Below are 27,539 nucleotides of genomic sequence, written 5' to 3' on the forward strand. Positions count from 1 at the left end.
AAATGAGCCTTAAAAACACCAAAAATTCAAGAAAAAAACGCAAATATTGATTTTTTCGAAAGCTTCTAGCGCCATCTACAGTCAACCGCATCAAACTACCAGTAGAAATCACCAACTGACAAGTCAATCCAAGATTTTTTTTCAGTTTTACTTTTTGGCCCCCAGAGCGCACTCTACGCAAGCGGCGTGCTTATCGGTGGTTGCGGTGTTGCCAAATCAAACCCGCTTTACAATTTTTGTTTGGTTTGTTCACTAAAAAATGCCATTAAAGCTCATAATTGGTTTCTAAATGGGATTTCCCTGTAAAAGTGCGCAAGTCAAAATGACCTTCAATGAAAAAGTGACCTATGATTTTTCTGGCCTAAAACAGCCTTAAAGTTTAGTAGGTTGTGTCAAATTTTTTTCCAGAATTTTTGTGGGCAAATTTGGGAGATTTTGCCCCAAAATGGCGTGTCTTAAACCTTTCCAGAAGTGTTTTGAATTGCCAGAGGCCTCTAGGGCCATTTTAAAAGTGCCAGAAACCTCCAAGTGCTATTAAGAACCTTCGAAAAAGTTCCAAAGGCCTCTACAAGTGTCTTAAACCTTTCAGGAGTTGTTTTAAATTTCCAAAGACCTCTAGGGCCATTTTGAAATTGCCAGAAACCTCTAAGTGCTGCTGAGAACGTTAAGAAAAGTCTCAGAGCCCTCCACAACTGTCTTAAGCTTCTTCAGAACTATTTTAAACTGCCAGAGACCTCTAGGGCCATTTTAAAAGTGTCAGAAACCTTTAAGTCCTACTGATAGCTTTCAGAGCCCTCTACAACTGTCTAAAGCTTCTTCAGAACTATTTTAAACTGCCGGAGGCCCCTAGAGCCATTTTAAAAGTGCCAGAAACCTCTAAGTGCTGCTGAGAACGTTAAGAAAAGTCTCAGAGCCCTCCACAACTGTCTTAAACTTCTTCAGAACTATTTTAATCTGCCAGAGGCCTCTAGGACCATTTTAAAAGTGTCAGAAACCTCTAATTCCTTTTGAGCACTTTCAGAGCCCTCCACAATTGTCTTAAACTTCTTCAGAACTATTTTAAACTGCCAGAGGCCTCTAGGACCATTTTAAAAGTGCCAGAAGCCTCTAAGTGCTTCTGAGAACGTTAAGAAAAGTTTCAGAGCCCTCTACAACTGTCTAAAGCTTCTTCAGAACTATTTTAAACTGCCAGAGGCCTCTAGGGCCATTTTAAAAGTGTCAGAAACCTCTAAGTGCTTCTGAGAACTTTTAGAAAAGTTTCAGAGCCCTCCACAACTGTCTTAAACTTCTTCAGAACTATTTTAAACTGCCAGAGGCCTCTAGGGCCATTTTAAAAGTGTCAGAAACCTCTAAGTCCTACTGATAGCTTTCAGAGCCCTCTACAACTGTCTAAAGCTTCTTCAGAACTATTTTAAACTGCCAGAGGCCTCTAGGGCCATTTTAAAAGTGACAGAAGCCTCTAAGACCATTTTGAAACATAAGTGCTGCTGAGAAACTTTCTAAAAAGTGCCAGAGGGATCTACAAATGTCTATACTGTGTTCTGACATTCATCAGTTCAGGTTCGTTATAACAACATTCGTTGATGACGTGCAAGTAAAGTTATAATAAACGGACGAACCTTCGCAAGTGGGGAAGGGACTGGCCCAATCGCCGCTTGCTTGACAAACGGTTTCCGCATTTCCCCTGAGTCCGAAGCCAGAATCGCAACTAAAAACCGCTTTTCCACCTACTTCCCTAGATACCACCAGCACTTTCAGGTGAGACCCTAAATTAGGGCCGACTTCGCCGCATTCGATACCTACAAATTGTCAATGCGATTCTAATAAGCTAAGAAAGTTGAGAGAGGGCGTTACTTTCGCAAACTGGAAATGGTGCACTCCAGTTTCCAGACGGTCTGCACGTGATCTCGGGAGTACCGATCAGGGCGTTACCGTTCGAGCACTGAAACTTGACCACCGCGTTCATATCCGTTCCTGTTGTACTGGCGATTAGATGACGTCTTTGTGGTACGGTGGGACATTTAACCGCTAAAATTACAACGTTTAAGGAAAATAGTAAATATTGTGCACAAAAACCAACCTTCTACGACCACCTCAACTGAATGAGTGTACCGAGCTGGTGTGATGCAAGTGAACAAGCCGGAATCTTCTTTACTGGCCTCATTGATCGTGAGTCGGTATTCGAGGGTTGAATCGCGTCCCTCGTCCTCAGTCCAACCCTCCTGGTATTTTCTAACAACCATAAAACTTCTTAAAATCATTCTGTAACAATGAATTCCAAGAACTAACTTATGATCATGACTGACATTCCATTTGGGCACTCCAAAACGTCTCATCCACAAACACTCCATATGCAACGTGGTACCGGGAAAAACGATCAGTTTCCCATCATTCGATTGAGCTGTAAACGGTTTAAGAAGGTTAAAAGTGCTGAAAACACTCAATTTAGGTACATAATTGGCAATCTACTGGTACAAAACAGCAAATTTGTATCAATCATAACTCGGTTATTTGAGAAGCTACAGGGTGGTTGTTTTTACGCAGTTGTAGCCCAAAGAATCCTCTTTTGACAACCACTGTCTCAGGAAATAATATACAGGGTGGTCCAGTTTTAAATGTCAATCAAAAAAGAAGTTAATAACATACATTGTCATTTTCCTGAAAAATGCTTCTCAAGGAAAATACAGTCCATAAAAAATCTGGTTCTTATCATAACCGTTAGAGCGCTGGAGCAATTTTAATCAAATTTAGAACAAATACATATAAAATTAATACTCATTATGTGATGTAAACGACGTTTGTCGAAACTGTCCAGTGGTGTACATACAGAGAGATGGTTTTAATTTTTCTGCCTTATTCTCTGCAGTTATAAGGACTGTTTTAACGAGGGCTAAAGTTGTAAATACCTTATTACCCTTAAGTGGTATATAAAAGATTAAAGAATACCATGATTTTACTGCAGGATTGTTTGTTTGGGGGTGGTTGCGTTAAGGGATGAAATGCGCAGGAAAAGCAGTGTTGCCGTAACGTGTTATTTAGCGCAACCCTGCATGGTTGATGTAAAAATTGTATTTTTATGGTAGTGCGTGAATCACAGCACTTTTTGTCATTTGTGATTGGTCAAGAAAAAGCGGGTGGTTTTTTGACCAATCACAATCTATACTCACTGTGTTGAGATTTATGCAAATTTTGTATTGCCAAAAGTCTCTACAAGTCATTTTTGGTTGCCAGAAATTTCTAAAACGTTTTTAAGCTTCTAAAGACTGTTTTTAATGTGCCAGATGCCTCTAGAAGCCATTTTGTATTGCCAAAAGACTCCACAAGTTATTTTTGGTTACCAGAAGCTTCTAAAACCTTCTTAAGCTTCTAAAGACTGTTTTTAATGTGCCAGATGCCTCTAGAAGCCATTTTATATTGCCAGAAGTCTCTACAAGTCATTTTTGGTTGCCAGAAGCTTCTAAAAGGTTTTTAAGCTTTTAAAGAATGTTTTTAATGAGCCAGATGCCTCTAGAAGCCATTTTGTATTGCCAAAAGACTCCACAAGTTATTTTTGGTTACCAGAAGCTTCTAAAACCTTCTTAAGCTTCTAAAGACTGTTTTTAATGTGCCAGATGCCTCTAGAAGCCATTTTATATTGCCAGAAGTCTCTACAAGTCATTTTTGGTTGCCAGAAGCTTCTAAAAGGTTTTTAAGCTTTTAAAGAATGTTTTTAATGAGCCAGATGCCTCTAGAAGCCATTTTGTATTGCCAGAAGTCTTTACAAGTCATTTTTAGTTGTCAGAAGCATCTAAAACCTTCTTAAGTTTCTAAAGACTGTTTTTAATGTGCCAGATGCCTCTAGAAGCCATTTTGTATTGCCAAAAGACTCCACAAGTTATTTTTGGTTACCAGAAGCTTCTAAAACCTTCTTAAGCTTCTAAAGACTGTTTTTAATGTGCCAGATGCCTCTAGAAGCCATTTTATATTGCCAGAAGTCTCTACAAGTCATTTTTAGTTGTCAGAAGCCTCTAAAACCTTCTTAAGCTTCTACAGACTGTTTTTAATGTGCCAGATGCCTCTAGAAGCCATTTTGTATTGCCAAAAGACTCCACAAGTTATTTTTGGTTACCAGAAGCTTCTAAAACCTTCTTAAGCTTCTAAAGACTGTTTTTAATGTGCCAGATGCCTCTAGAAGCCATTTTATATTGCCAGAAGTCTCTACAAGTCATTTTTGGTTGCCAGAAGCTTCTAAAAGGTTTTTAAGCTTTTAAAGAATGTTTTTAATGAGCCAGATGCCTCTAGAAGCCATTTTGTATTGCCAGAAGTCTTTACAAGTCATTTTTAGTTGTCAGAAGCCTCTAAAACGTTCTGAAGCTTCTTAAGACTGTTTTTAATGTGCCAGATGCCTCTAGAAGCCATTTTGTGTTGCCAAAAGGATCTCCAAGTCATTTTTAGTTGCCAGAAGGCTCTAAAAACGTCACTGGATATTTTTCAAAAGTTTCAGTTTTTTTTTTACTTTACTCGTTCAATTTGACAAAATAAGTATCTCTTATAAAATTCTGATTTAAACCTTTGTTTACCAGTTAATTGAGTTATTACGTTCAAAGACCCAAACCAACTTAAAAATTGTGTTGAAAACGGTGAAAATTGACTTAAGAAGCTTAAAAAATTTATTTGTAGCCAGTTTTCATAGTTTCCAGACAAATTGAAAGACTTTAGCCTTGAAAATTGACTTGAGAGGCTTAAGAACTATCTTTGTAGTCAGTCGTTATAATTTTCAGATAAGTTGAAAAACTTTAGTAGTGAATATTTAAAAAATACTTTATCTACATCATTTACACATGTAGTTTAGAAAATATCACTTGGATTTTAGAATCTATAACTTGTATTTCATTATCGTAAATTTGGTTTTAGAAAACGTAAGTTGTATTTCAGATTCGTCACTTGTATTTCAGAAAAGATCAAAGGGTTTCTATGTGGTTATTAGTTTATTGTTTTTTTTTTAATATCTAAGCAAAAAAATCCGCCTATCGGGAGTATTAATTTATATAAAATATACAGGGTGTCCTATAACTATATGACAATCTCTCGGGGGCATGCAGGGGAGGTCAAAATAATACGATTTGTTCATATAATTTTTTTTTAAAGTCATTCTTAAGGGAAATATTGAGCCCCAAAGAACTGCCTTCCAATTAACGTTTTTGGCCGTAACTTTTGAACACTTTGTAGATTGAAATGATTATTGGGCTTAATGTTTTATCGAAATAGACCTATTTGACATCAAAACCAGGTATTTCGTCTTCGAAAGGCAGGAAATAACTGGACCTAAGACACAATTTGCTTAAACTTTGACAGCTGCCATTATTTTCAGCTGCAAACGCCATTAATGGATACTCTTGACATTTTTATCGAAAAATTGTACTCTTCCTTTATTTCGATAAAATAAACGGTTTTCGAGATAAATCGATTTTTCATTGAACTGCTTAAACCACAATGTCAAGTTTGAAGCCCTCTAGCGGTCAAACTACTGAACCAATCAGCCAAAGTCGCCATATCGTTGGAAAGCCCATTTCATTGGCTATCCATCGACATATAAAAGTTCACACCTTGTCAGTCAAATAAGCCAGGTAGAAAGGTTTAAACAAAACAGTGCAAAAAAAATTGATAAAAAATTTAAAAATATTCGTTAAACTATTTACTTTTTTTGCTCAACTTTAATTTTCCAAATTACAAATGACCACGTCTAAAATCCAACTGTTCTTTTCTATAATACAAGTGACTAATCTGAAATACAAATTGCAATTTCGAAAATCAAAGTTATTATTCTAAAATTGAAAGTACCTTTTCTGAAATACAAGTGATATTTTTTAAATCCATCTTATGGTTTCTAAAATTCAACTGACGCTTTCTAAATTACATGTGTAAATGGTGTAGAATTTTTGACTACAAATTCACACATTTCAACTTTGAAAATTGACTTGGACATCAAAAAGTGACTCTGAACCAATAAAAAGCGACATCAAAAGCTTAGTATTTGCCTTTGAAGTAAGTTTTCATAATTTGAAAATACATTTCAATATTTTAGTCTTGAAAATAGTCTTAAATACAGGATATTGACATTATTATCATGAAAATTGACTTGAAGACTAACTTTTCAAGTTTTTTTACTTTGCTTTTCATTTTCTTAGAACTTAGACTATTTGTAGGACTTTAAAACTGCTTTCAGCTTGGAAAATCGTGTTTTAGGGTTCTCTTCACCAAGTGTTTGACATAGCAGACTTGAAAAACTATTTTTACATTTTCCATAAGCTTAAACATGCCATTTTACGCTTTGTCGGTATTAGATTGACTTCTAGACGCTTCACTGTGCTTTAAGATTGAAAAATCGAATTTTAAACTATTTTTTATAGTAAAAGTTAAGTTTCAGACTCTTCATTGATGAAATTAAACAATTTTGGCATTAAATGCTACGATATTAGTCTCGAACACTAATTTTTAGAATCAGTGTTTAATTGAGTAAAAAAAAAGTTTGAATTGAATGATCAGTTTTACACTACCTATAGTTTAAAAAATTGAACGCCAGTAAATATTAGTTCAAAAATCCTGTTTTTTTGACTATTTTCAGTGTCAAAAATTAACTCGTAAGCCTCACAGATGACCAGATTTGAATCCTTTTGAACCATTTTAAAGTAAAAAATACAATAACCCAAGTAGACATTTTTGTCAATTTTGAATAATATCCAGTGAGAACGAGTACTCATTTCATAATTACTTGTTCCAAATTTGATCAAAATTGGTCTGACAGTTGTGGCAAAAAAAACGATTTTTTAAACTGAACTTTGGAGGTCTGTGTCTTCCTTAGGAAAATGACATAATGTATGTCAACTTATTTTTTGATGAACTATCGATTGGTGAATTATTGACATTTAAAACTGAACCACCCTGTATAATACCTATAGGGCCGGAATGATGACGAAACAGAATGGTAGGAGGCTTCTCCATTGAGTAATCGTTTTCCTGGTTCAATCCGAAACAGACTGGTTTCGGTCCATCCCATTCGCCTCCCATACATCTTCGTTTTTTTGGTCCTAGGAAATTTCGTTAATCAAACTCACCAGATGAATACAAAAAGGTAAGATACTCACCAACCATTGCGTATTTTCCAATATCGATACATCTGGAGACCAGAACAGCCCCGGCAGGAAACTCAATCGAATCTTCCTTGATCTGTTGATCGTTATAAAACGAAATCACGTTGGTTTCTTGGTTGCGAAACAGGCAGGTACTGTTGTTGGCCATGTTTTGCATGGCAATTAACTCGTCTAAATCGCGCAAATTTAAATTTTTCCCATCCAATTACAGTTTCTATAGTTTGTACCGCAGTTTAAGGAACGTCCAATCCAGCTGCCGTCTTCGCAGACGATTTTCCAGGTGGTTTTTTCACCCATAATACTCTCAATACAATTGAACATCACCTCGCTGCCGTCCGGAAAGTTTTGCTCGTTGTCTATCAACGGTTCCCCGTTTCGATACACTAACGAACCGCGTACCCTGCAAAATGCACATTCTACCTTTACTTTTTAATTATTTTTGATTTTACGATCATTTTGGATCTACCAAACGTACACGATGGAGTGTCACGTGATTAAACTGTCAAATTTTAATATGATTGGTCTAGGGAGGACAAACACAACTGGTTGCCAACCCAGAAACAAGAAATGTCAAGTTTCATTGGTTAAATGCTCACGTGACTATGACGTTTTCTGACTTGTGGCCAATAGAAGATTACCTCTGCGAACAAACCTAATGACAAGCTAAATGACGTAACAATACATAAGTAATTGGATTTTTACCTTTTGAGAATGACGTCATCTTTAAAATTAAATATACAGGGTGTCCCAAAGTTGAAATACCTACACGACCTTCCAGTTGACATTTCCAAATAAGAACCCCTATTTTTTGTTGCATTTTTCTGGATATTTTTTATATAGCATATCCTAACGATTGGTTTATTATTTTGTTTTTTTCCTAGTTAATCCATTAATATACAGGGTGACCCAAATTTGAGCAACAAACCAAACTTTCCATTCGATTTTTGGAATCTACACGTCAAATTCTAGGCCTACTTGATGTAAAATGTCAGCAGCCTTGACCAATCCTCAAATCGAGCAGAAATTCCTAATTTGAGCGAAATTTTCGTGCACTTTTCCAGAAAATCGCGAATAACCCGCTTATTTGAATCATCCTGTATATACGAGCCGTATAACAAAAGAAAGCTAATGAATGGTGCTCGCACGTGACGTTGAGCAAACACGGCAAAGTTTCCCGGTTCGGCCGCTGGAGGGCGTCAAAGTTAACCTTAGTTTTTGCGAAATATCTCAGGAACTCTTTTAAGTTAGAGGGCTGAAATTTTTATCACAAACTCACCTAGAGGGGATGCAACTTTTACCTTCTATGCGCTTTTTTGGTGCCAGTCACCGTTTGTCCTTGAAAAATTAAAAACAAAAACTGTCAAACAATTTAAAGGGTGTTTGAATTGATTTAGAGATTTAAAAAAAAAAAACTTTCTCTAGTAAATTCCTTCAGGTTAATGATACAAAAATGACGTAAAATGTAATTTTTTAAGAGTGCCACACACTGAAAACTGTCAAAATTGACATAATTTCCAGGTCATCCCTAAAACTGTGACAGTTAGGGAAAAATGTGTCTCAGATTAGTAGCTGAGTACAGGGTGTCTCAAAAAAGTGAAAAACAATTTTTAGTTTCCGGGAATTATCTCAAAAACTGTGTTAAAAGCAAGCTTGAATTTGACGCCCTCTAGCGGTCAAACTATCACACCAATGATTTTTTTGAATACACCGTTGAAAAGCCTTTGGTCTGGACTATAATTTACCTTCAGTGACATTTTGTCGTAACTGTTAAAAATAATTGAGTTATTTTCGGTTAAAGCAAAAGTGGTTAAATCACTTTGAAGATTTGTGAAGCTCGACTTTGACGCCCTCTAGCGGCCAAACGGTGCCAACGATTAACTTAAATGGGCATATTTTTGGAAAGCTTACGATCTTAGCTATTTTTCAATTTCAATCACTTTTGGTCGTCAACTGTTAAATAAGCAAGTAAAAGACAATTTTTGGAAAAGTGCACGAAAATTTAGCTAAAATTAGGAATTTAATTTAATAATAAAAAAATTATTATTTTAATTTAATTTTTTAATTACTGTTTTTTATTATAATTGAACTTTTTTATTATAATAACTTTCAACCGTTATTTTCTCGAAAACAGTTGAATATCGACATAGGTGTATATTAATTTCTTGAAATTTACTATCTTTGTCGCCATTTTGGTTTTAAGCACTTTTTTGTGGGACATTGATTGGCGCTTACAGAGTGGACCAAAGAGAACACTTTGGGCTACGAATCAGTAAAAAAAACCACCCTGTAGCTCATCAAATAACCGAGTTACAGGGTGATCAAAGTTGACCAACTAGAAATTTACTGCCATTGTCACTTTAGACGCCATTTTGTTTTTACTGTCAAATTTGGTTGGCACTGTACAGGATGATCAAAAGAGAGCACACCTTTTGGGCTATCAACCAGTAAAAAAAAACCACCCTGTAACTCATCAAGTAACCGAGTTACAGGGTGATCAAAGTTGACCAACTTTTCAGAAATTTACTGTCTTTGTCACTTTAGACGCCATTTTGTTTCTACTGTCAAATTTGATTGGCACTGTACAGGATGATCAAAAGAGAGCACACCTTGGGCTACTAAAAAATTGAGTACAGTAAGGGAGAAAAGTGGTGTTAAAGTTTGAACTGTCAGAAACACAGTTTGAAAAGACAGTCAGTGACAAAATCGCTTATAAAACCCAGTTGGAGTGAGAAAATGACTGTTTTAAACACATTTTTGAAATCCTCATTAAATTTCCTATCTAATGACATAAAAAACACTAAAAAATTGAGTACAGTCAGGGAGAAAAGTGGTGTCAAAGTTTGAACTGCCAGAAACACAGTTTGAAAAGACAGTCAGTGACAAAATCACCTCAAAAACCCACTTGGAGTGAGAAAATGACTGTTTTAAGCACATTTTTGGAATCCTCATTAAATTTCCTATCCAATAACATAAAAAAACATTAAAAAAATGAGTACAATCAGGGAGAAAAGTGGTGTCAAAATTTGAACTGACAGAAACACAGTTTGAAAAGACAGTCAGTGACAAAATCACCCATAAAACCCACTTGGAGTAAGAAAATGACTGTTATAAGCACATTTCTGGAATCCTCATTAAATTTCCTATCTAATGACATAAAAAACACTAAAAATTGAGTACAGTCAGGGAGAAAAGTGGTATCAAAGTTTGAACTGCCAGAAACACAGTTTGAAAAGACAGTCAGGGACAAAATAACCTTAAAAACCCACTTGGAGTGAAAAAATGACTGTTTTAAGCACATTTCTGGAATCCTTATTAAATTTCCTATCTAATGACATAAAAAAACATTAAAAAAATGAGTACAATCAGGGAGAAAAGTGGTGTCAAAATTTGAACTGACAGAAACACAGTTTGAAAAGACAGTCAGTGACAAAATCACCCATAAAACCAACTTCGAGTGACAAAATGTTTACAACCAGTAAAAAAAAAACCACCCTGTAACTCATCAAATAACCGAGTTACAGGGTGATCAAAATTGATGAATTTCTACGTATAATCACATAAGACATGTTTTTTCACCTGATTGACGTCATTCTCGATGGGAAAAATGTTGACTGTATAGATCCAAAATGACCTTAAATATGAATTATTACTTTGCAGGTGGTCCACAAGGTTTTCCATTCGAACGTCCGTATTCAATTAGGGTGATATCCCCACCCCTTATAATGTCTTTACCGCCCAAGTAGTGAGTTTCCGGATAAGGTTCGCCTTCTTTACGACACCCGGGAACTCGTGGCAGTAAATCCCCTAAACAAACAACATAAACCAAGTTGTCTTAAGAGAAACACCTCCGTACCTAGTAGACACTCTACGATTTGTACTCCGGTTGGTAGGTGGTCTTTGTCGCACTGAAACGTCACCGATGAACCGTTCGCTATGGTCAAACCGGCCCTGTAGCCTGACAGGTACTGACCGTGGTAGATTTTCGGTAAGGAACACGGAGCTGTACAACCAGTTGCTCGAGTGAGTTGGTCAAAACAAGTAAAAACCAATTACCAGGCGAACATTCCGGAAATAGAGTGACCGCCCATTCGCCATGGTAACATCGCATATTACTGGAACCCAGCACCTCGTAGCCTTCTTCGCAACTAAACTCCACCACCTGACCGTTTTGAATCGGCGTGGTACCATTTAAGGGCGTGTCATCTAGACTCGCGTTGTAGTTGAGCTGTTTGTGCAGTTTGTAGATGCCGAAAGCGGTTTCTGGGATGTAGCAAGGAACTACAAATTTTCATTTTTTGCATGATTTAAGACAAAAACTGAACAATGACGTCAAAGAACCAGGGAAGTATAATACAGTGTGTCCGCAGGATAAGGAGGAAATCTTGAAATCGGTTAGAGATTTTTTAAATGAGTGCGGAAAAGTAACTTTTCCCCAGTCATTTTATTTTACAAAAAAAGAACATTTAAATCAAAAAACCATAACTGTTTACTTGATTTGTCAATTAAGAATACAGTTTTAATCATCTTTGCAGAGGCTTTCATTTTAGTAATTTTACTTACACACTTTCCTTCAATTTAATGAAAATTGATACTCATGGAAAAAATGTTGTACATAACACATGCAGAAAGCGTCTCTCCCGCCTTTTAACTGCTTGTCTGTAACTCTCAACGGCAGTCTCGTGCGAGAAAGTACCACTTTCCGCACTTGTTGGGTAAATAACTATCAAAACACTACAAAAACGATTCTAGAACCGTCCAAGAATTTCCAAATACCTCTAAAGCATTCCAGAACCTTCAGTATGCTCTTTAAACTGTCCAAAAACCTTTCAAATGCTCCTCAAGTAGCTTAAAACACTACGAAAGCTTCAAAGCAGTCGAAAACCTTCCAAAACAGTCTAAAAGTTTCCAAAAAGCTTTTAGAACAGTCTAAAGGCTTCCAAATGATATTAAGCTAGTCTAGAAGCTTTCAAGAAAATTTAAAAAAGCTTCAATAAGTTTTCAAGTGCTTTAAAAGCAGTATAAATCCTTAAATGCTGTTTAAACTCTCTAGAAACTTTCCAAATGCTCCTAAAGTAGTCTAAAACGGTTTTCAAAATTACAGAAAACTCCAAAATGCTTCCAAAGCAGTCGAAACCCTTCCAAAAACGTTTAGAACAGTCTAGAAGCTTTCAAAACAGTCTAAAAGTTTCCGAATGCTTCTAGAGGTGTTTAAAAACTTCCAAAAGTCTCTAGAACTAGTCTACAAGGTTTCAAATGTTTTAAAAGCAGTCCTAAGAAACACAGTTTGAAAAGACAGTCAGTGACAAAATCACCCATAAAACCCACTTGGAGGAAGAAAATGACTGTTTTAAGAACATTTTTGGAATTCTCATTAAATTTCCTATCTATTGACATAAAAAACACTTAAAAATTAAGTACAGTCAGGGAGAAAAGTGGTGTCAAAGTTTGAACTGCCAGAAACACAGTTTGAAAAGACAGTCAGTGACAAAATCACCCATAAAACCCACTTGGAGGAAGAAAATGGCTGTTTTAAGCACATTTCTGGAATCCTCATTAAATTTCCTATCTAATGACATGAAAAACACTACAAAATCAGTTAAAGTCAAGGAGAAAAGTTTGAACTGCCAGAAAGACAATTTGGAAGGACAGTCAGGGACAAAATCGCCTAAAAAACCTACTTGGAGTAGGAAAATGACTGTTTTAAGCACATTTCTGGAATCCTCATTAAATTTCCTATCTAATGACGTAAAAAACACAAAAAAAATTGAGTACAGTCAGGGAGAAAAGTGGTGTCAAAGTTTGAACTGCCAGAAACACAGTTTGAAAAGACAGTCAGTGACAAAATCACCCATAAAACCCACTTGGAGGAAGAAAATGGCTGTTTTAAGCACATTTCTGGAATCCTCATTAAATTTCCTATCTAATGACATAAAAAACACTACAAAATCAGTTAAAGTCAAGGAGAAAAGTTTGAACTGCCAGAAAGACAATTTGGAAGGACAGTCAGGGACAAAATCGCCTAAAAAAAACCTACTTGGAGTAGGAAAATGACTGTTTTAAGCACATTTCTGGAATCCTCATTAAATTTCCTATCTAATGACGTAAAAAACACAAAAAAATTGAGTACAGTCAGGGAGAAAAGTGGTGTCAAAGTTTGAACTGCCAGAAACACAGTTTGAAAAGACAGTCAGTGACAAAATCACCTAAAAAACCCACTTGGAGGGAGAAAATGGCTGTTTTAAGTACATTTTTGGAATCCTCATTAAATTTTCTATCTAATGACATAAAAAACATTAAAAAATTGAGTACAGTCAGGGAGAAAAGTTTGAACTGTCAGAAACACAGTTCGAAAAGACAGTCAGTGACAAAATCACCTAAAAAACCCACTTGGAGGATGAAAATGGCTGTTTTAAGCACATTTCTGGAATCCTCATTAAATTTCCTATCTAATGACATAAAAAACACTAAAAAATTAAGTACAGTCAGGGAGAAAAGTGGTGTCAAAGTAAAAAATTGAAAATTTCAAGAAACTTTAAAAAAGCTTCAATAAGTTTTCAAGTGCTTTAAAAGCAGTATAAATCCTTAAATGCTGTTTAAACTCTCTAGAAACTTTCCAAATGCTCCTAAAGTAGTCTAAAACGGTTTTCAAAATTACAGAAACTCCAAAATGCTTCCAAAGCAGTCGAAACCCTTCCAAAAAATTGTAGACCAGTCTAGAAGCTCTCAAAACATTCTTCAAGACAGTCTAAAAGTTTCCGCATGCTTCTAGAGGAGTTTAAAAACTTCCAAAAGTCTCTAGAACTGGTCCACAAGGTTTCAAATGTTTTAAAAGCAGTCCCTGGAATCTTTAATGCTCTTTAAACTTCCAAATGATCCTAAAGTAGTTTAAAAAGCCTCTAAAGCAGTCGGAAGCCTTTCAAAACAGTCTAAAAGTGTCCAAATAGCTTTTAAAACAGCCTGAGGCCTTCGAAAAGCGCTTAACTAGTCTAGAAGCTTCCAAAAGATGTCAAAACAGTCTATACCATTTACAAATGTAATTCAGGAACCATCAAATGAAGTTCAGAACATTCAAAGGCCATTCCATAAAATACATTATCTGTTGATAAAATTAATACAATGAATGTTATGAAAAAAATAACACAATTTAGGTTAAAAAAGACTCTTTCTGAATTACAGTTAGAAATGGTGCAGAAGCTTCCAAAAAAATTCTAGAACCGTCTAAGAGTTTCCAAATGAGTCTAAATGCTCCTCGAGTAGTTAAAAAAATTTTTCTAAAACTCGAGCTTAAAAAAAGTAAAAAATTTGCTTCTCTGAAAGAGTTTTTTTATGTTTTTTCACGATTTTAGTGCTTTTTAATCCGGACTCTACTAATGACCCTTCTCCGCAGCCATTTTTTAAACTGGAATTTAAACTTTGGACCCTGGAAAACCATCAAATCCTCTACAAGATTGTATTAAAATGTTTTTGCCTTTAGGGACCTCCTTAAGGTTACTAGACGTAATTTTGCTAAATCTAGGAGACAATCATATACTTACTAAGGTTACATGTAGGTTTAAATAGTCTAAAAATTTCCAAAAAGCTTTTAGAACAGTCTAAAGGCTTCCAAATATCAGCTAATCAATCTTCAGCTAATCTAGAAGATCTCAAAAAATTTCAAGAGAGTTTAAAAGCTTCCATAAGTTATTAGAACCGTCCATAACTTTTCAAATGCTCTTTAAACTCTCTAGAAACTTTCCAAATGTCCCTAAAGTAGTCTAAAAAGATTTCAAATCACTACAGAAACTCCAAAATGCTTCTAAAGGTGCCGGAAGCTTTTCAAAAGCTTTTAGAACAGTCTAGAAGCTTTCAAAACAGTTTTCGAATGCTTTTATAGCAATTTAAAAGCTTCCAAATGTTTCTAGAATTGTCTACAAGGTTTCAAATGTCTTAAAAACAGTCCAGAACATTCAATGCTCTTTAAACTGCCGAAACACCTTCCAAATGCTCCTAAAGTAATCTAAACAGTACAGAAACTCCAAAAAGCCTCTAAAGCAGTCGAAAGCCTTTCAAAACGGTCTAGAAGCTTCCAAAAACCTTTAAAACACTCTAAGGCTTGCCAAATGCTCTTCAACTAGTCTAAAAGATATCACCATTTCCAAATGTAATTCAGAAAAGGCCAAGTGGGATTCAGAAAAGGTAATTCAGGAACTGCAATTCAGAAACCATTAAGTGTAATTCGGAAAAAATCAATTTAAATTCAGAAACCATCAAATGAAGTTCAGAACCTTCAAAAGCAATTCCACAAAATACATTATCTGTGAATAAAATTACCAACTCCAAGGCACTTTAATAAATTATACTTTTATAATACAATGAATATTATGAAAAAAATAACACAATTTAGGTTAAAAATTAAACTGAATGACACTTGACATACTTTCTGAATTGCAATTAATCAATTCTGAAGCTTCCAAAAAATTCTAGAACCGTCTAAGAGTTTCCAAATGCCTCCAAAGTATTCGAGAACCTTTAATGCTCTTTAAAGTGTCCAAAAAATTTCTAGAACTTGGAAATTTTGCTTCTCTGAAAGAGTTTGGTGTTTTTTTCACGATTTTAGTGCTTTTTAATCCGAAATCTACTAATGACACTTCCATACAGCCATTTTTAAATGTTTTTTAAACTGGCATTTCTGGAAATTCCGACCTTCGGAAACTATGAAATCCTCTACAAGATTGTATTAAAATGCTTTTGCCCTTAGGGACCTCCTTAAGGAACTTTTGCTTACTGGGGTACATAATCATATACTTACTAAGGTTACATGTAGGTTTTTCGGGCTTCCATCTGCCTTTTACGCATTTAACCGTCTTATTTTCGGCCATATTCAATTCGTAACCTTTCCCGCAAGCCATACGCACCACGGTGCCCGAACCGAAGGTTTCATCTTGATCTTTCCCTACAAAAGAAAAATTAACACCACAAAGTTCAACCGTTAAAAAATAATACCGTGCTTAACAAACTCGATATTAACGTAAATCTCGTTTTGTAAAGGCTCGCAAGGGCCCCCTTTCGTCTTGTTCTGATTGTGCATCTTTCCTTTTTTCAGGGAGGTGATGTCGTTGTCCGGATCTGGCAGATCCATGTCGTCCTCATCGTTACGCCCTTTGTTACCTCTCCTAGTCTACTGTTAAAGTGTCCCCCGAGTACAATTATGTGCTATTTACCGGACATTGCCAGCAGACGATCCTCCTCCTCTGTGAATGGAAGTGCCCACGGCTCTACTGCCTCCGCCACCCTTAAGTCCTCGCTTAAACCGTTGAAACATCTTCAGAATGCGTTGTTTAATTTGTCTGGGCTTCCTGCTCAACGGTTTGTCCCATTCAGCGTTGTAACCATTCGATAAGTTCCCAACAAAACTGGTTACAGAACGTCGTCGTCTCAGGTTGAAACGAAACTTGGGATGTTCAGCTGCCGAGCATCTGTTTGTTTTTTTTGATTAATAATAATAATAATAATAATAATACCAGTCTTAGTACAGTACAATGTACATTATCAATGTACAAATACAGGGTGGTCCAGTTTTAAGTGTCAATAATTCACCATTTGATAGCTAATCAAAAAATAACCCAGAAAACCCACTACACAACCCATCCAAACAACTGCTCTACGAACGTACAAACATGACCAAAATAACAGACAGACTTATACAACTACAGAACAAATGGAAGAATAATCCAAACAACTGGACAATAATAAACCCACTGTGCATAACAAGACAAACCAGACAATCCCGTTACCTCTTTCCCACTGCCACCCTACTAGAACACTTTAACTAAGATTTTTTTTTTTTTTTGTAAATAAATTGTAAATAATTAGAAATAAGTTAACATGTATACTAAAACCATAAAAAAATCCCACTGTAAACATAGGCAGAAAGACCAAGTGGTCGATAGCCTTTTTTCTATCGAAAATAAAGATTGTTTATATATCAAAAAATAAGTTGACTTGCATTATGTCATTGTTATGAAAAACGTTTCCTAAGAAAGATACAATCCTCCAAATTTCAATTTAAAAAATCGTTTTATAGTTTAAAACTGAACATGCAAGACTTGTGAAAGTCCAAATTTGTACTGAATAGTCTAAAAACTTTTTTACTACTAGGAATGGTCTTATGATTCGCTTTCTCAGACTGCCATCCTGGTTGAGTCTCTGAAACTGGCATTCAAGCACTAAAAAAAGTCCGGAAATCAAGACAAAGATGGTATTGTGCATGAAACTCATTTTTTACTACTAAAAATAATATAAAAGTTGACTTTTAATGCTAGAACTGACTTTACTAGGACTAAAGAGAGTCCAAAAGTATATTTTCAAGACTTTAATTGGTGTACAACTGAATTTTCTGGACTGGACAACTAGTCTAGAAGTAAATTAAATTTTCGGACTATTTTATTTCTAAAAATTAGTTCTCAAGACTATTATTGTAGCATTTGGTACCAAAATTTTTTACTTTTATTACTGAAGAAACTTGACTTTTGGAAATAGTCTTAAACTCGATTTTTCAGTCTTAAAAAGCACTAAAAACAGTCTGAATTTCTTAGAGATGCTACAATTTATTGCACCTATGAGTGAAGAAGCTTGAAATAACATTTTCAAGATTATGGTCAGTGGACAAACTGGCTTTTAAGCCTGATAAGTCAAAAACTTTGTAAAGAGAGTCTTGAAACTCGATTTGAGGCACTGAAAACAGCCTTAAAACACTAAAAACAGTCTAGTTTATTAAGAAATACCCGAATTTTTAGCACTGAGGTGTCTAGAAGTCGATTTAATAGTGACAAAGCTTGGAATGCTATTTTAAGTCTACGAAGAATGTAAAAATTGTTTTTTAAGTTTGCTATGTCAATAACTTGGTGAAGATAGTCTTGAAACTCGATTTTCCAAGCTGAAAGCAGTTTTGAAGCACTAAAAATAGTCCAGAATTCGAAGAAAATGAAAAGCAAAGAAAAAGGCACGAAATGTTAGTTTTCAAGACAATTTTCATGAATCTAATGTCAATGTCCTGCATCTAAGACTATTTTCAAGACTAAAATATTGAAATTTGTCTTCAAATTATGAAAACTTACTTCAAATGCAAATTTTAAGCTTCTGATGTCACTTTTCATTAGTTCAGTCACCGTTTGGGGTTGAAGTCAATTTTTAAGGTTTAAATGTATGAATTTGTAGTAATAAGAAATTCTTGAAAAAGTACTTTTTATGTCTACAAGTCAATTTTTAGTATCAAAGTCTCTCGATTTGCATGAAAACTGGTTACAAACACAATTTTTAAGCTTCTGAAATTCTTATTTTTTCTAATTCAATTTTCAAAACTAAAGTCTTTTAGTTTGTCTGGAAACTATGAAAACTGGCTACAATAATATTTTTTAAACTTCTTAAGTGAATTTTCCGTTTCCAAGACAATTTTTAAGTTGGGTTAGGTTAGTTTTGGTTCTTTGACCGTAATAACGTGTAATAAAGTGCTTGTTCCAAATTTGATCAATATTGTTCCAACGGTCTGACAGTTATGACAAAAAAAAAAACCGATTTTTTAAACAGAAATTTGAAGTACTGTATTTTCCTTCAGGAAAATGACATAATGAATGTCAACTTATTTTTTAATTGGCTATGGATTGGCGAATTATTGACATTTAAAACTGGACCACCCTGTATATATAAATTGCATAAACTGTCATTATTTCATTTTCTTTTTAAAGAAGGATCTACATGAATCTTTGTGTTTCATTTTGAACATTAATCTAATTGCCCTTTTTTGAATTACAAATACATTCTGTATTGAAGTATTTCTACCCCAAAACATAATTGCATTCTCAAATGTACCTTGTTTTGTTGAAAAAATAATCACACTTGTTTTTTCCATATTTAAAGCTAATTTTTTTTTATTATTATTGAACTTTCAAGTCTCGGTCACTTACTTGGGGAGTTCTTGGGGGCTCCAGTGACCCCCTACACACGTAGCCCCTGGAGGACCAGAAGACAGTACGTAACCCTTGTCGCAATCATACATAATTTGTTTGTTGTTAGCCACTTTTTTCACATAAGGACGATAATCGTACAATCCCATATTGCCCACCAGTAAGATTTTACCGTTTAGCACTAGTCCAGGATAAGGGCAAAACACTACATGCAAATTATTCAGTAAAGTTACCAGAAAATTGTCAAAAATCAAAAACCTTCATCGCAACGTGGTATCGTGCCGTTCCATTCACCAAAAGAGCACTCAATATACTCGTGACCTTTGAGAGCGTAACCATCCTTGCACCTAAATTTGGCTCTCATACCGTGTTTCATGTCCGGTGCGGACACCATTCCGTATTTAGGTGATTTGGGAAGGTTCTGGCACCTGGAAACAAATTATCCAATCCGACCCTGAAATCAACACCGCTTCACTTACATGGCGGGTTCGCATTTGGGCATCTGCGTCCAAGTGCCATTGTTACAAGTGACGTCCACGTTGGCCGAGATAAATTCGTATTTTGGGTCGCAATCCACTGCCAACACTTCGCCGTGGGTCACCACGGTAGATGTGGGCGCCGTATCATTCGCCGATAGTAAAATCACTCTTCCTTTGCTCACGTGAGGTACCACACACGGTGCTTCAAAAAGTAGTAATCACCAGAATATTTAAAATTGAGGTTTTTGTTTTAGATTTACTTTCTTTGGTGATTAGTTTTTCAGAAAAATACTCACCAACTTGCATACATTTTTAGTTAGAAAAACGCACGACTCAAATTTGGAAACTCGTCAACCAATCAGATTCAATGAAATTTTGACGTATCTTGTCAAATAACCCGAGTTATTCGAGGTTAAAACCACTAACACTAAGGCCGCATTCGTTTTCACGCTCCAGGAAGCGAGCAGAGCGTTTTTGACGTCACAATGACGTAACTTGACAGTTAGTCAAATTATGGTTAAGCCAAATTACGTCATCGTGACGTCGAAAACGCTCTGCTCGCTCCCTGGAGCGAGAAAACGAATGCGGTCTAACTTTTCTCAGATGCTTTTCGTAAACAGTCAATTATCTCGGAAACGGTTAGAGTTACGGAAATTTCGAAAGAGACCAAAAATGTTCAGAATGTTCTTCTGCACTGGACTGACTAGGTTTACACACCAGTTTCAGCGTACTGAGACCGGGATGAACGAATACTCAGGCAAAAAAATTCACAATGCAATGTTGTGTCACTTTGACAGCTCGTAACTCTGTTGTTTCTCAGAGTGCGTTAAAAAAAGCGTTGGAAATCTCTTTAAAACACCTAACCACACTTTTCGCTGTAAATCACCGTCACCGAAACGGAGTTACACGAGCTTGAACTGAACCAACTCGTCAAAGTCAGTTACTCACTTTGATCGTAAATAACTCGGTTGTTTGACACTTTTGCTTACCTGTCATTTGACAGTTTATAGAGAACTCTCCTGGGCTACAAATTCTGTCATGTGACATTTTGCTGTAACTGTCAAAATAACCGAGTTACGGGCTGTTAAAGTGACCGGGAATGCATTTTGCTGATACAATCTAGTGAAGCAGTCAAAACAGTGACTTGAAGCATATTTACTGCCTTTAAAGTGTCAAAGTGACGTTTGATGTGTTTGAATAATCAAAAGTGCTACCTGAAACCTTCCTGACAATTTTTGACAATCAAAACAACTACCAGAAGCATTTTTACTGCCTTTAAATAGGCAAATTGACATTTTACGTTGAGATGTCTAGAAATTGTCAGATAAGAGCCAGAATGCTTCCAGATATCTGGAGATTGTCAAATACGAGACAAAAGACTTCTAAATGTCTAAATAAAAGATAGAAAGGTTTTAAATGTCTAGAAATTGTCAAGCTTATTTTAAATAGAACACGCAGTATATTATTAAATTCTTGAATACTCCTGACAATTCAAGTATCAAAATCTATAATTGTTTTTTCTTCTTAAAGTTCAAAAATGACAGGCGTGCAATCACGTGATCCTTTTTACGATTAATTGGAATTGCTGCGCAGGTCACATTGACTATATTTAATGTTGTTCTGTAGGTCACGTGATTATTTTTGAAGACCCATTTGTAGGTTAATTCGTACATTTTTATTTATGTAAACTTTAACTTGGGCGTGGTTCGTTTGACAGCGGCGCACTTAGTTTTTTTTTTTAATGTTCTTCAGGGTCCTTTAACAAGCTTGGACCACCCATGGAACCACGGTAATTTTCCTCTATTATGTTATACAGGTGTGGTAAATCCAAAAGCGACCATAGGAAAACCGTGTAACGGACAGAGAAACGTAGATAATTGCATGCGCGGGACAAAGACAGAAAACGAAAAAAATATCAAGTAGGCCATATTTTTAGCGCGCTGTTGCCAAACGCCGTAAGTATTCAATACCCTCGACCAATGAGGAAAAAGAACAAGTATCAGGAGGTAACAATAATACAAATTATAACCCGTTTGTGCATTAAGCGAGGGGGACGGAAGTTGATTGCGCATTCGCCTACTGCGCAGTTGAATTGACGCAAAGTCATTGTCAGTTTGGAGTTTCAAACCCGCAAAAATTTGTTGTTTGTATTTAGTGTTAATTTGTTTTGTTTGTTTGTGGTTCTTTAACAGTTGAGTTTTGCAAATTTAAATTAAGTTGTACAGTGGACAATAATAATAGTGTTTTATAGTGCCAACCGAAAGTTGACGGCCGCCATATTACTCCCCCTCTCCCCCTTGTTTCTGTCACCCCCTTTGTTTGCTATTGCTCCTTCCTGCTATATTTTTTTATTCATTGCCCTCGACAAACTTACTTACGGCGTTTGGCAACAGCGCGCTAAAAATATGACCTACTTGATATTTTTTTCGTTTTCTGTCTTCCTCCCTCGCATGCAATTACCTACGTTTCTCTGTCCGTTACACGGTTTTCCTATGCTGGCTTTTGTATTTACCGCACCTGTATATGAGTATAGATTCAGATTGTGAACCAACCTAAGCATTTTGGTAGCGGGTACCGCCATTTTCCGTCAATCTGACACACGGTGGAAGAGTTGCCCTCCAAAAGCATCCCCTCGTGACATCTGAATATTATGGACGCACCTAATCCGGTACCACCCTCGATATTCTCCAACCAGCCGTTCCATAAACGACCTGGGTGTCCGCAATTGATTTCTGTTCCAAAAAAAAAATATTATTTTTATCTAACTTAATAATAATAATAATAAACGACTATAGCAACAATCAAAGTAACTTGAGATGAGGTAAAAACGTATGTCGGTGATTAACTGTGATAGTGATTAACTTTGATTGGTTGGTCAATTCTTACAAGGTTTCGAACACTTGTAGAGGACTCATCTCAGGCAATTTTTAGTGTCTCAGTAACATTTAGAGGTTTATGGAACTTTCAAAATGATCCTAGAGGCCTCTAACAACACAAAACGATTCTAGAAAGGTTTTAAAACACTTGTGCAACCTTAGGGCACTTTTAAGCTTCTCAGTAACATTTAGATGTCTATGGAACTTTCAAAATAGTCGTAGGGGCCTCTGGCAGTTTAAAACATTTTTGGGAAAATTAAAGAGAGCTATAGAACCCTTTGGAACTATTCAGAAAGTTCTCAGTAACATTCAGAAGTATATAGGACTTTCAAAATGGTCGTAGAAGCCTCTGGCAGTTTAAAAAAACTTATGGGAAGGTTTAAGACACTTGTAGAAGGCTCTGGTATGTTTCAGAAGCTTCTCAGTAACATTCAGAGGTTTATAGGACTTTCAAAATAGTCGTAGAGGCCTCTGGCATGTAGTGAATAATAAGTTTTACAAACCTTTGCAACTGGGTTGCATGCCGCTCCATTTCCGATCGGCACCGCATCGTCTGGTACTCTCCCCGACCAAAGTGTACCCGTACTTGCACTCGTAGCGTACCACCGAGTTGTACGAGCACGAAGTGTAAATCGCCTTGCCGTGACGGGGATTTTCCGGTGGTGGACACTGTACAGCCGTCACAACTACGCAGCATCGACCGGTTAATGAAACACACACAATCTTTAGGGCGGCTAAAGGGTCAGAGGACTTAAAAGGATCTAAATGATGACAAATATGAATAATAAAGCTGGATTCATGAATTCCGCAAGAAGTAAGCGGCACGCAGCAAGCCGTGGTAGTAAGAAGTAGCCGCTCCGCAAATGTTTCAATTCATAGTTCGACGCTTTGACGTTAGCAAACTGACAGACTACAGATTATTTGACAGTTTATTTGTTTGTTTACAATGTAAATTTTAGGTTAGAATTTTTTATTTCCATTCTATTTATTGAATGTTTGTTGATTTTTACTGAAAATGGATTTTGTCGATAACTATTCTATTATAGTAGCTGCAAGTAAGCCAAGTGAAAACCAGAAAAGATCGGATACTTGACAAGTGATAATTTGAAAACCCACGAATGGGTGAAATAGGCAGCCGACGATGCACGAAGCAAGGTAAGAAATGAAAATGATTAATTTCTTGCTGCTTGCGCTTATTTGTCAAACTATGAATGAAAGTGCTACAAGTATATTGTTTATTTTTAATTCGGCTTGAATGAATTCAGCTTAAGGATGACGAAGGTGTGTTGTGGTGTGTGTTCTCCAACATTGAGTTTAAGGACAGTTGACTTGACGAAAACGAATGAAATATATGAAATCTGCTTACGAACACAAGTTGGCAACTCTTTCGGTGTCCACGTCCCGTCACTTTGACAGAACTTGTCGCCACGACCCACCAGTTCGTAGCCTTCAGCGCAATGATACGTAATCCGACAGCCAAAAGTGTAGCACTCGCCTGCGTGCCATCCGTGCGAAAGTTCCGTAGGAGCACCACACGATCGCGCTAAAAACACGACTTTACGTCAAATCTGTATAATACACGAACTTGTTGGATCTATTGGCGTTTCAAGTTAAGATTTGAACTAAAAAACAACACGTTTCTAACCTAACATTATAAATAATACGACACTGTCACTGTCAAAATCAATATGAAAAACAAAGGGAGAAATGACAGCTGGAATGCCCGAAACTGTTTTCAAAACTGATCACCAGAGGGAGTACATCTTGAAACGCCAAGCCTATCCATGAAATGTTGATGTCTAATAAAGCGGGTTTTACACCGCAATTTAACGTCAAATGAGTCATACAGGTAATTCAATGTACCGCCACTGTAGAGCTCGAATCAGATGAGAAAAGGCCACCGCATCATCAATGACGCAGTTTTTAAAACTATTTCTTTCTCCTTCTACAGTTGCCGTCGCATTAGATATAATCAGAGGCGTCCTATTAAAATATTCCCGAAAATATATTGTTAAGCGGTCAAAAAGCCACTTGGCAACGTAGTACGGTTTTTACTTGGACACAATTAAAACAGATGCGGCAGCGGCCAGGGACATTTGGACCTTTTTATATGCTTTTACTAGCAGGCACTCTAAACGGTGTTGCCAAGTTTAAAAAAATGTAGTGGCGGACAGGGAGACTTAGGGGGTTAGGTTAGGTTCCGTTTTAGTCTGGTGTTTTGGTTGTATTGTTGATGGTCGCAGTTGAAGTTCACATAGTGTTATGAATAAAAAACGTTATTTTGTCAAAATGTCTTTCAAAAAGGTTGGAAAGAAAGGTGTTATCATATACAGCCAAGGCCGTGAAATCGTCAGTAACGTCTTACAATTTATGAAGAAAGAAGCAGAAGGAGTTTCCATTCCTTTAAAAAACTTGTTGTCTTTTATTTTCTTTATTAAAAACGACGAAAATGTTTCATTTTACTGATAAAATAATAGCACGCCACTGACTGGCTGCAACAACTTGGAAAGTAACGAGAGCAGCAATATTTAAAGCGAGACGTACAGAGATCGTGACATCATCGTTTGATGACGCCTGTGGCCTTTTCTTAGCTGATTCGAGCTCTACTATACAAGGTGGATAAAATAAAATACTACTATATATATGGATATTACTTGGATAAAAACAATGTCAATCAAGGGGGCAATTGTCACGTGACACCCAATTTGAGTACAATTAATGCAGTCACGTGTCGTGAACTACTGAAGTTATGTTAAACGTACGTTCGCAAGATATGTCCGGTCCATACCAAGACGCCTGTCCATCAATAGCTAAACATTTAGCCCTGGGGAATCCATTGGTGACGTAACCAGTGTGACAGTAGTATTGTAAGGTGGAGTCCAGATCAAAGGTGGCTTGTTCCGGCAGAGCATTATGTCTTGCATGATCGATAGTTGGGGGCGACAGGCAGTAAACTGGAAGAAATGACGTTTGTTAAACTGGATTTTTTGGTAGTAAAACAACTCACTGTTTTGTTTGCAAGCAGGGGCCTGTCCGGCCCATTGGCCGTCGGCTTGACAAGTCCGACTCTGTAAGCCCACCACATGAAAGCCGTGCTCGCAAGAGTAGGATGCACGGGCCCCAAACAACCGACCACTCGCTGTTACGCTTCCTGATTGGATTGTCTCAGGTTCGGGACATTCCCTATCTAAAAAGAAAATTTATATTGACAGCTCCAGAAGGAAAAACGTCAAAGTGACAAACGTAACAGCACTAGTTTGACAGGTTATAACTCTGATTGTGTGTAAGCTACAGGGTGGATTTTTTTACCAAAATGTAGCTAAAACAATGCTTTATTTGACCACTCTGTACAATTTGCCCGGAAAATTGTGTAGTGACAGCGCCAGAGGAAAAAACGTCAAAGTGACACTATAAGCTAAAACCAGCAAAGCACTCTCTAGTTTGACAGGTCATAAGTTTGGTTGTGTGTGAGCTACAGGGTGGATTTTTTTACCAAAATGTAGCTAAAACAATGCTTTATTTGACCACCCTGTACAACTTGCCCGGAAAAATTTGTAGTGACAGCGCCAGAGGAAAAAACGTCAAAGTGACACTCTAAGCTAAAACCAACAAAGTACTCTCTAGTTTGACAGGCCATAAGTTTGATTGTGTGTGAGCTACAGGGTGGATTTTTTTACCAAAATGTAGCTAAAACAATGCTTTATTTGACCACCCTATACAATTTGCCCGGAAAATTGTGTAGTGACAGCGCCAGAGGAAAAAACGTCAAAGTGACACTATAAGCTAAAACCAACAAAGTACTCTCTAGTTTGACAGGTCATAAGTTTGGTTGTGTGTGAGCTACAGGGTAGATTTTTTTACCAAAATGTAACTAAAACAACGCTTTATTTGACCACCCTGTACAACTTGCCCGGAAAATTGTGTAGTGACAGCGCCAGAAGAAAAAACGTCAAAGTGACACTATAAGCTAAAACCAACAAAGTACTCTCTAGTTTGACAGGTCATAAGTTTCGTTGTGTGTGAGCTACAGGGTGGATTTTTTTACCAAAATGTAGCTAAAACCATGCTTTATTTGACCACTCTGTACAATTTGCCCGGAAAATTGTGTAGTGACAGCGCCAGAGGAAAAAAACGTCAAAGTGACACTATAAGCTAAAACCAGCAAAGCACTCTCTAGTTTGACAGGTCATAAGTTTGGTTGTGTGTGAGCTACAGGGTGGATTTTTTTACCAAAATGTAGCTAAAACAATGCTTTATTTGACCACCCTATACAATTTGCCCGGAAAATTGTGTAGTGACAGCGCCAGAGGAAAAAACGTCAAAGTGACACTATAAGCTAAAACCAACAAAGTACTCTCTAGTTTGACAGGTCATAAGTTTGGTTGTGTGTGAGCTACAGGGTGGATTTTTTTACCAAAATGTAGCTAAAACAATGCTTTATTTGACCACCCTATACAATTTGCCCGGAAAATTGTGTAGTGACAGCGCCAGAGGAAAAAACGTCAAAGTGACACTATAAGCTAAAACCAACAAAGTACTCTCTAGTTTGACAGGTCATAAGTTTGGTTGTGTGTGAGCTACAGGGTAGATTTTTTTACCAAAATGTAACTAAAACAACGCTTTATTTGACCACCCTGTACAACTTGCCCGGAAAAATTTGTAGTGACAGCGCCAGAAGAAAAAACGTCAAAGGGACACTCTAAGCTAAAACCAACAAAGTACTCTCTAGTTTGACAGGTCATAAGTTTGGTTGTGTGTGAGCTACAGGGTGGATTTTTTTACCAAAATGTAGCTAAAACAATGCTTTATTTGACCACCCTATACAATTTGCCCGGAAAATTGTGTAGTGACAGCGCCAGAGGAAAAAACGTCAAAGGGACACTATAAGCTAAAACCAGCAAAGCACTCTCTAGTTTGACAGGTCATAACTTTGGTTGTGTGCGAGCTACAGGGTGGATTTTTTTACCAAAATCTAGCTAAAACAATGCTTTATTTGACCACTCTGTACAATTTGACCGGAAAATTGTGTAGTGACAGCGCCAGAGGAAAAAACGTCAAAGTGACACTCTAAGCTAAAACCAGCAAAGCACTCTCTAGTTTGACAGGTCATAA

At 36.6% G+C, this 27,539-nt stretch overlaps 2 protein-coding genes across 2 annotated transcripts in view; both read right to left on the reverse strand.

The window, feature by feature from the left end:
- The window catches only part of LOC145737708 (sushi, von Willebrand factor type A, EGF and pentraxin domain-containing protein 1-like), a 28,275-nt gene extending 4,292 nt beyond the window's left edge, over positions 1 to 23,983 (reverse strand). The window contains exons 1-19 of the mRNA XM_081992518.1: positions 23,794 to 23,983; positions 22,931 to 23,113; positions 22,104 to 22,283; positions 19,552 to 19,753; positions 19,331 to 19,500; positions 19,073 to 19,277; positions 16,331 to 16,585; positions 16,113 to 16,282; positions 15,919 to 16,062; positions 11,184 to 11,408; positions 10,984 to 11,130; positions 10,781 to 10,934; positions 7,358 to 7,530; positions 7,125 to 7,301; positions 6,933 to 7,067; positions 2,290 to 2,401; positions 2,081 to 2,232; positions 1,855 to 2,028; positions 1,620 to 1,799 (exon numbers count right to left, since the gene is read on the reverse strand). Coding sequence (XP_081848644.1) covers positions 1,620 to 1,799; positions 1,855 to 2,028; positions 2,081 to 2,232; positions 2,290 to 2,401; positions 6,933 to 7,067; positions 7,125 to 7,301; positions 7,358 to 7,530; positions 10,781 to 10,934; positions 10,984 to 11,130; positions 11,184 to 11,408; positions 15,919 to 16,062; positions 16,113 to 16,282; positions 16,331 to 16,585; positions 19,073 to 19,277; positions 19,331 to 19,500; positions 19,552 to 19,753; positions 22,104 to 22,283; positions 22,931 to 22,949 — 2,974 coding nt within the window. The 5' untranslated portion in view covers positions 22,950 to 23,113; positions 23,794 to 23,983. The remainder of the gene's footprint in view (positions 1 to 1,619; positions 1,800 to 1,854; positions 2,029 to 2,080; positions 2,233 to 2,289; positions 2,402 to 6,932; positions 7,068 to 7,124; positions 7,302 to 7,357; positions 7,531 to 10,780; positions 10,935 to 10,983; positions 11,131 to 11,183; positions 11,409 to 15,918; positions 16,063 to 16,112; positions 16,283 to 16,330; positions 16,586 to 19,072; positions 19,278 to 19,330; positions 19,501 to 19,551; positions 19,754 to 22,103; positions 22,284 to 22,930; positions 23,114 to 23,793) is intronic.
- The window catches only part of LOC145737907 (protein lev-9-like), a 4,078-nt gene continuing 207 nt past the window's right edge, over positions 23,669 to 27,539 (reverse strand). Inside the window, exons 2-4 of the mRNA XM_081992745.1 lie at positions 25,435 to 25,614; positions 25,190 to 25,381; positions 23,669 to 23,970 (exon numbers count right to left, since the gene is read on the reverse strand). Coding sequence (XP_081848871.1) covers positions 23,669 to 23,970; positions 25,190 to 25,381; positions 25,435 to 25,614 — 674 coding nt within the window. The remainder of the gene's footprint in view (positions 23,971 to 25,189; positions 25,382 to 25,434; positions 25,615 to 27,539) is intronic.

Source organism: Ips typographus, linkage group LG14 (assembly GCF_016097725.1).
Source record: "Ips typographus isolate SLU linkage group LG14, UJ_Ityp_2.0, whole genome shotgun sequence".
Taxonomy (NCBI): Eukaryota; Metazoa; Arthropoda; class Insecta; order Coleoptera; family Curculionidae; genus Ips; species Ips typographus.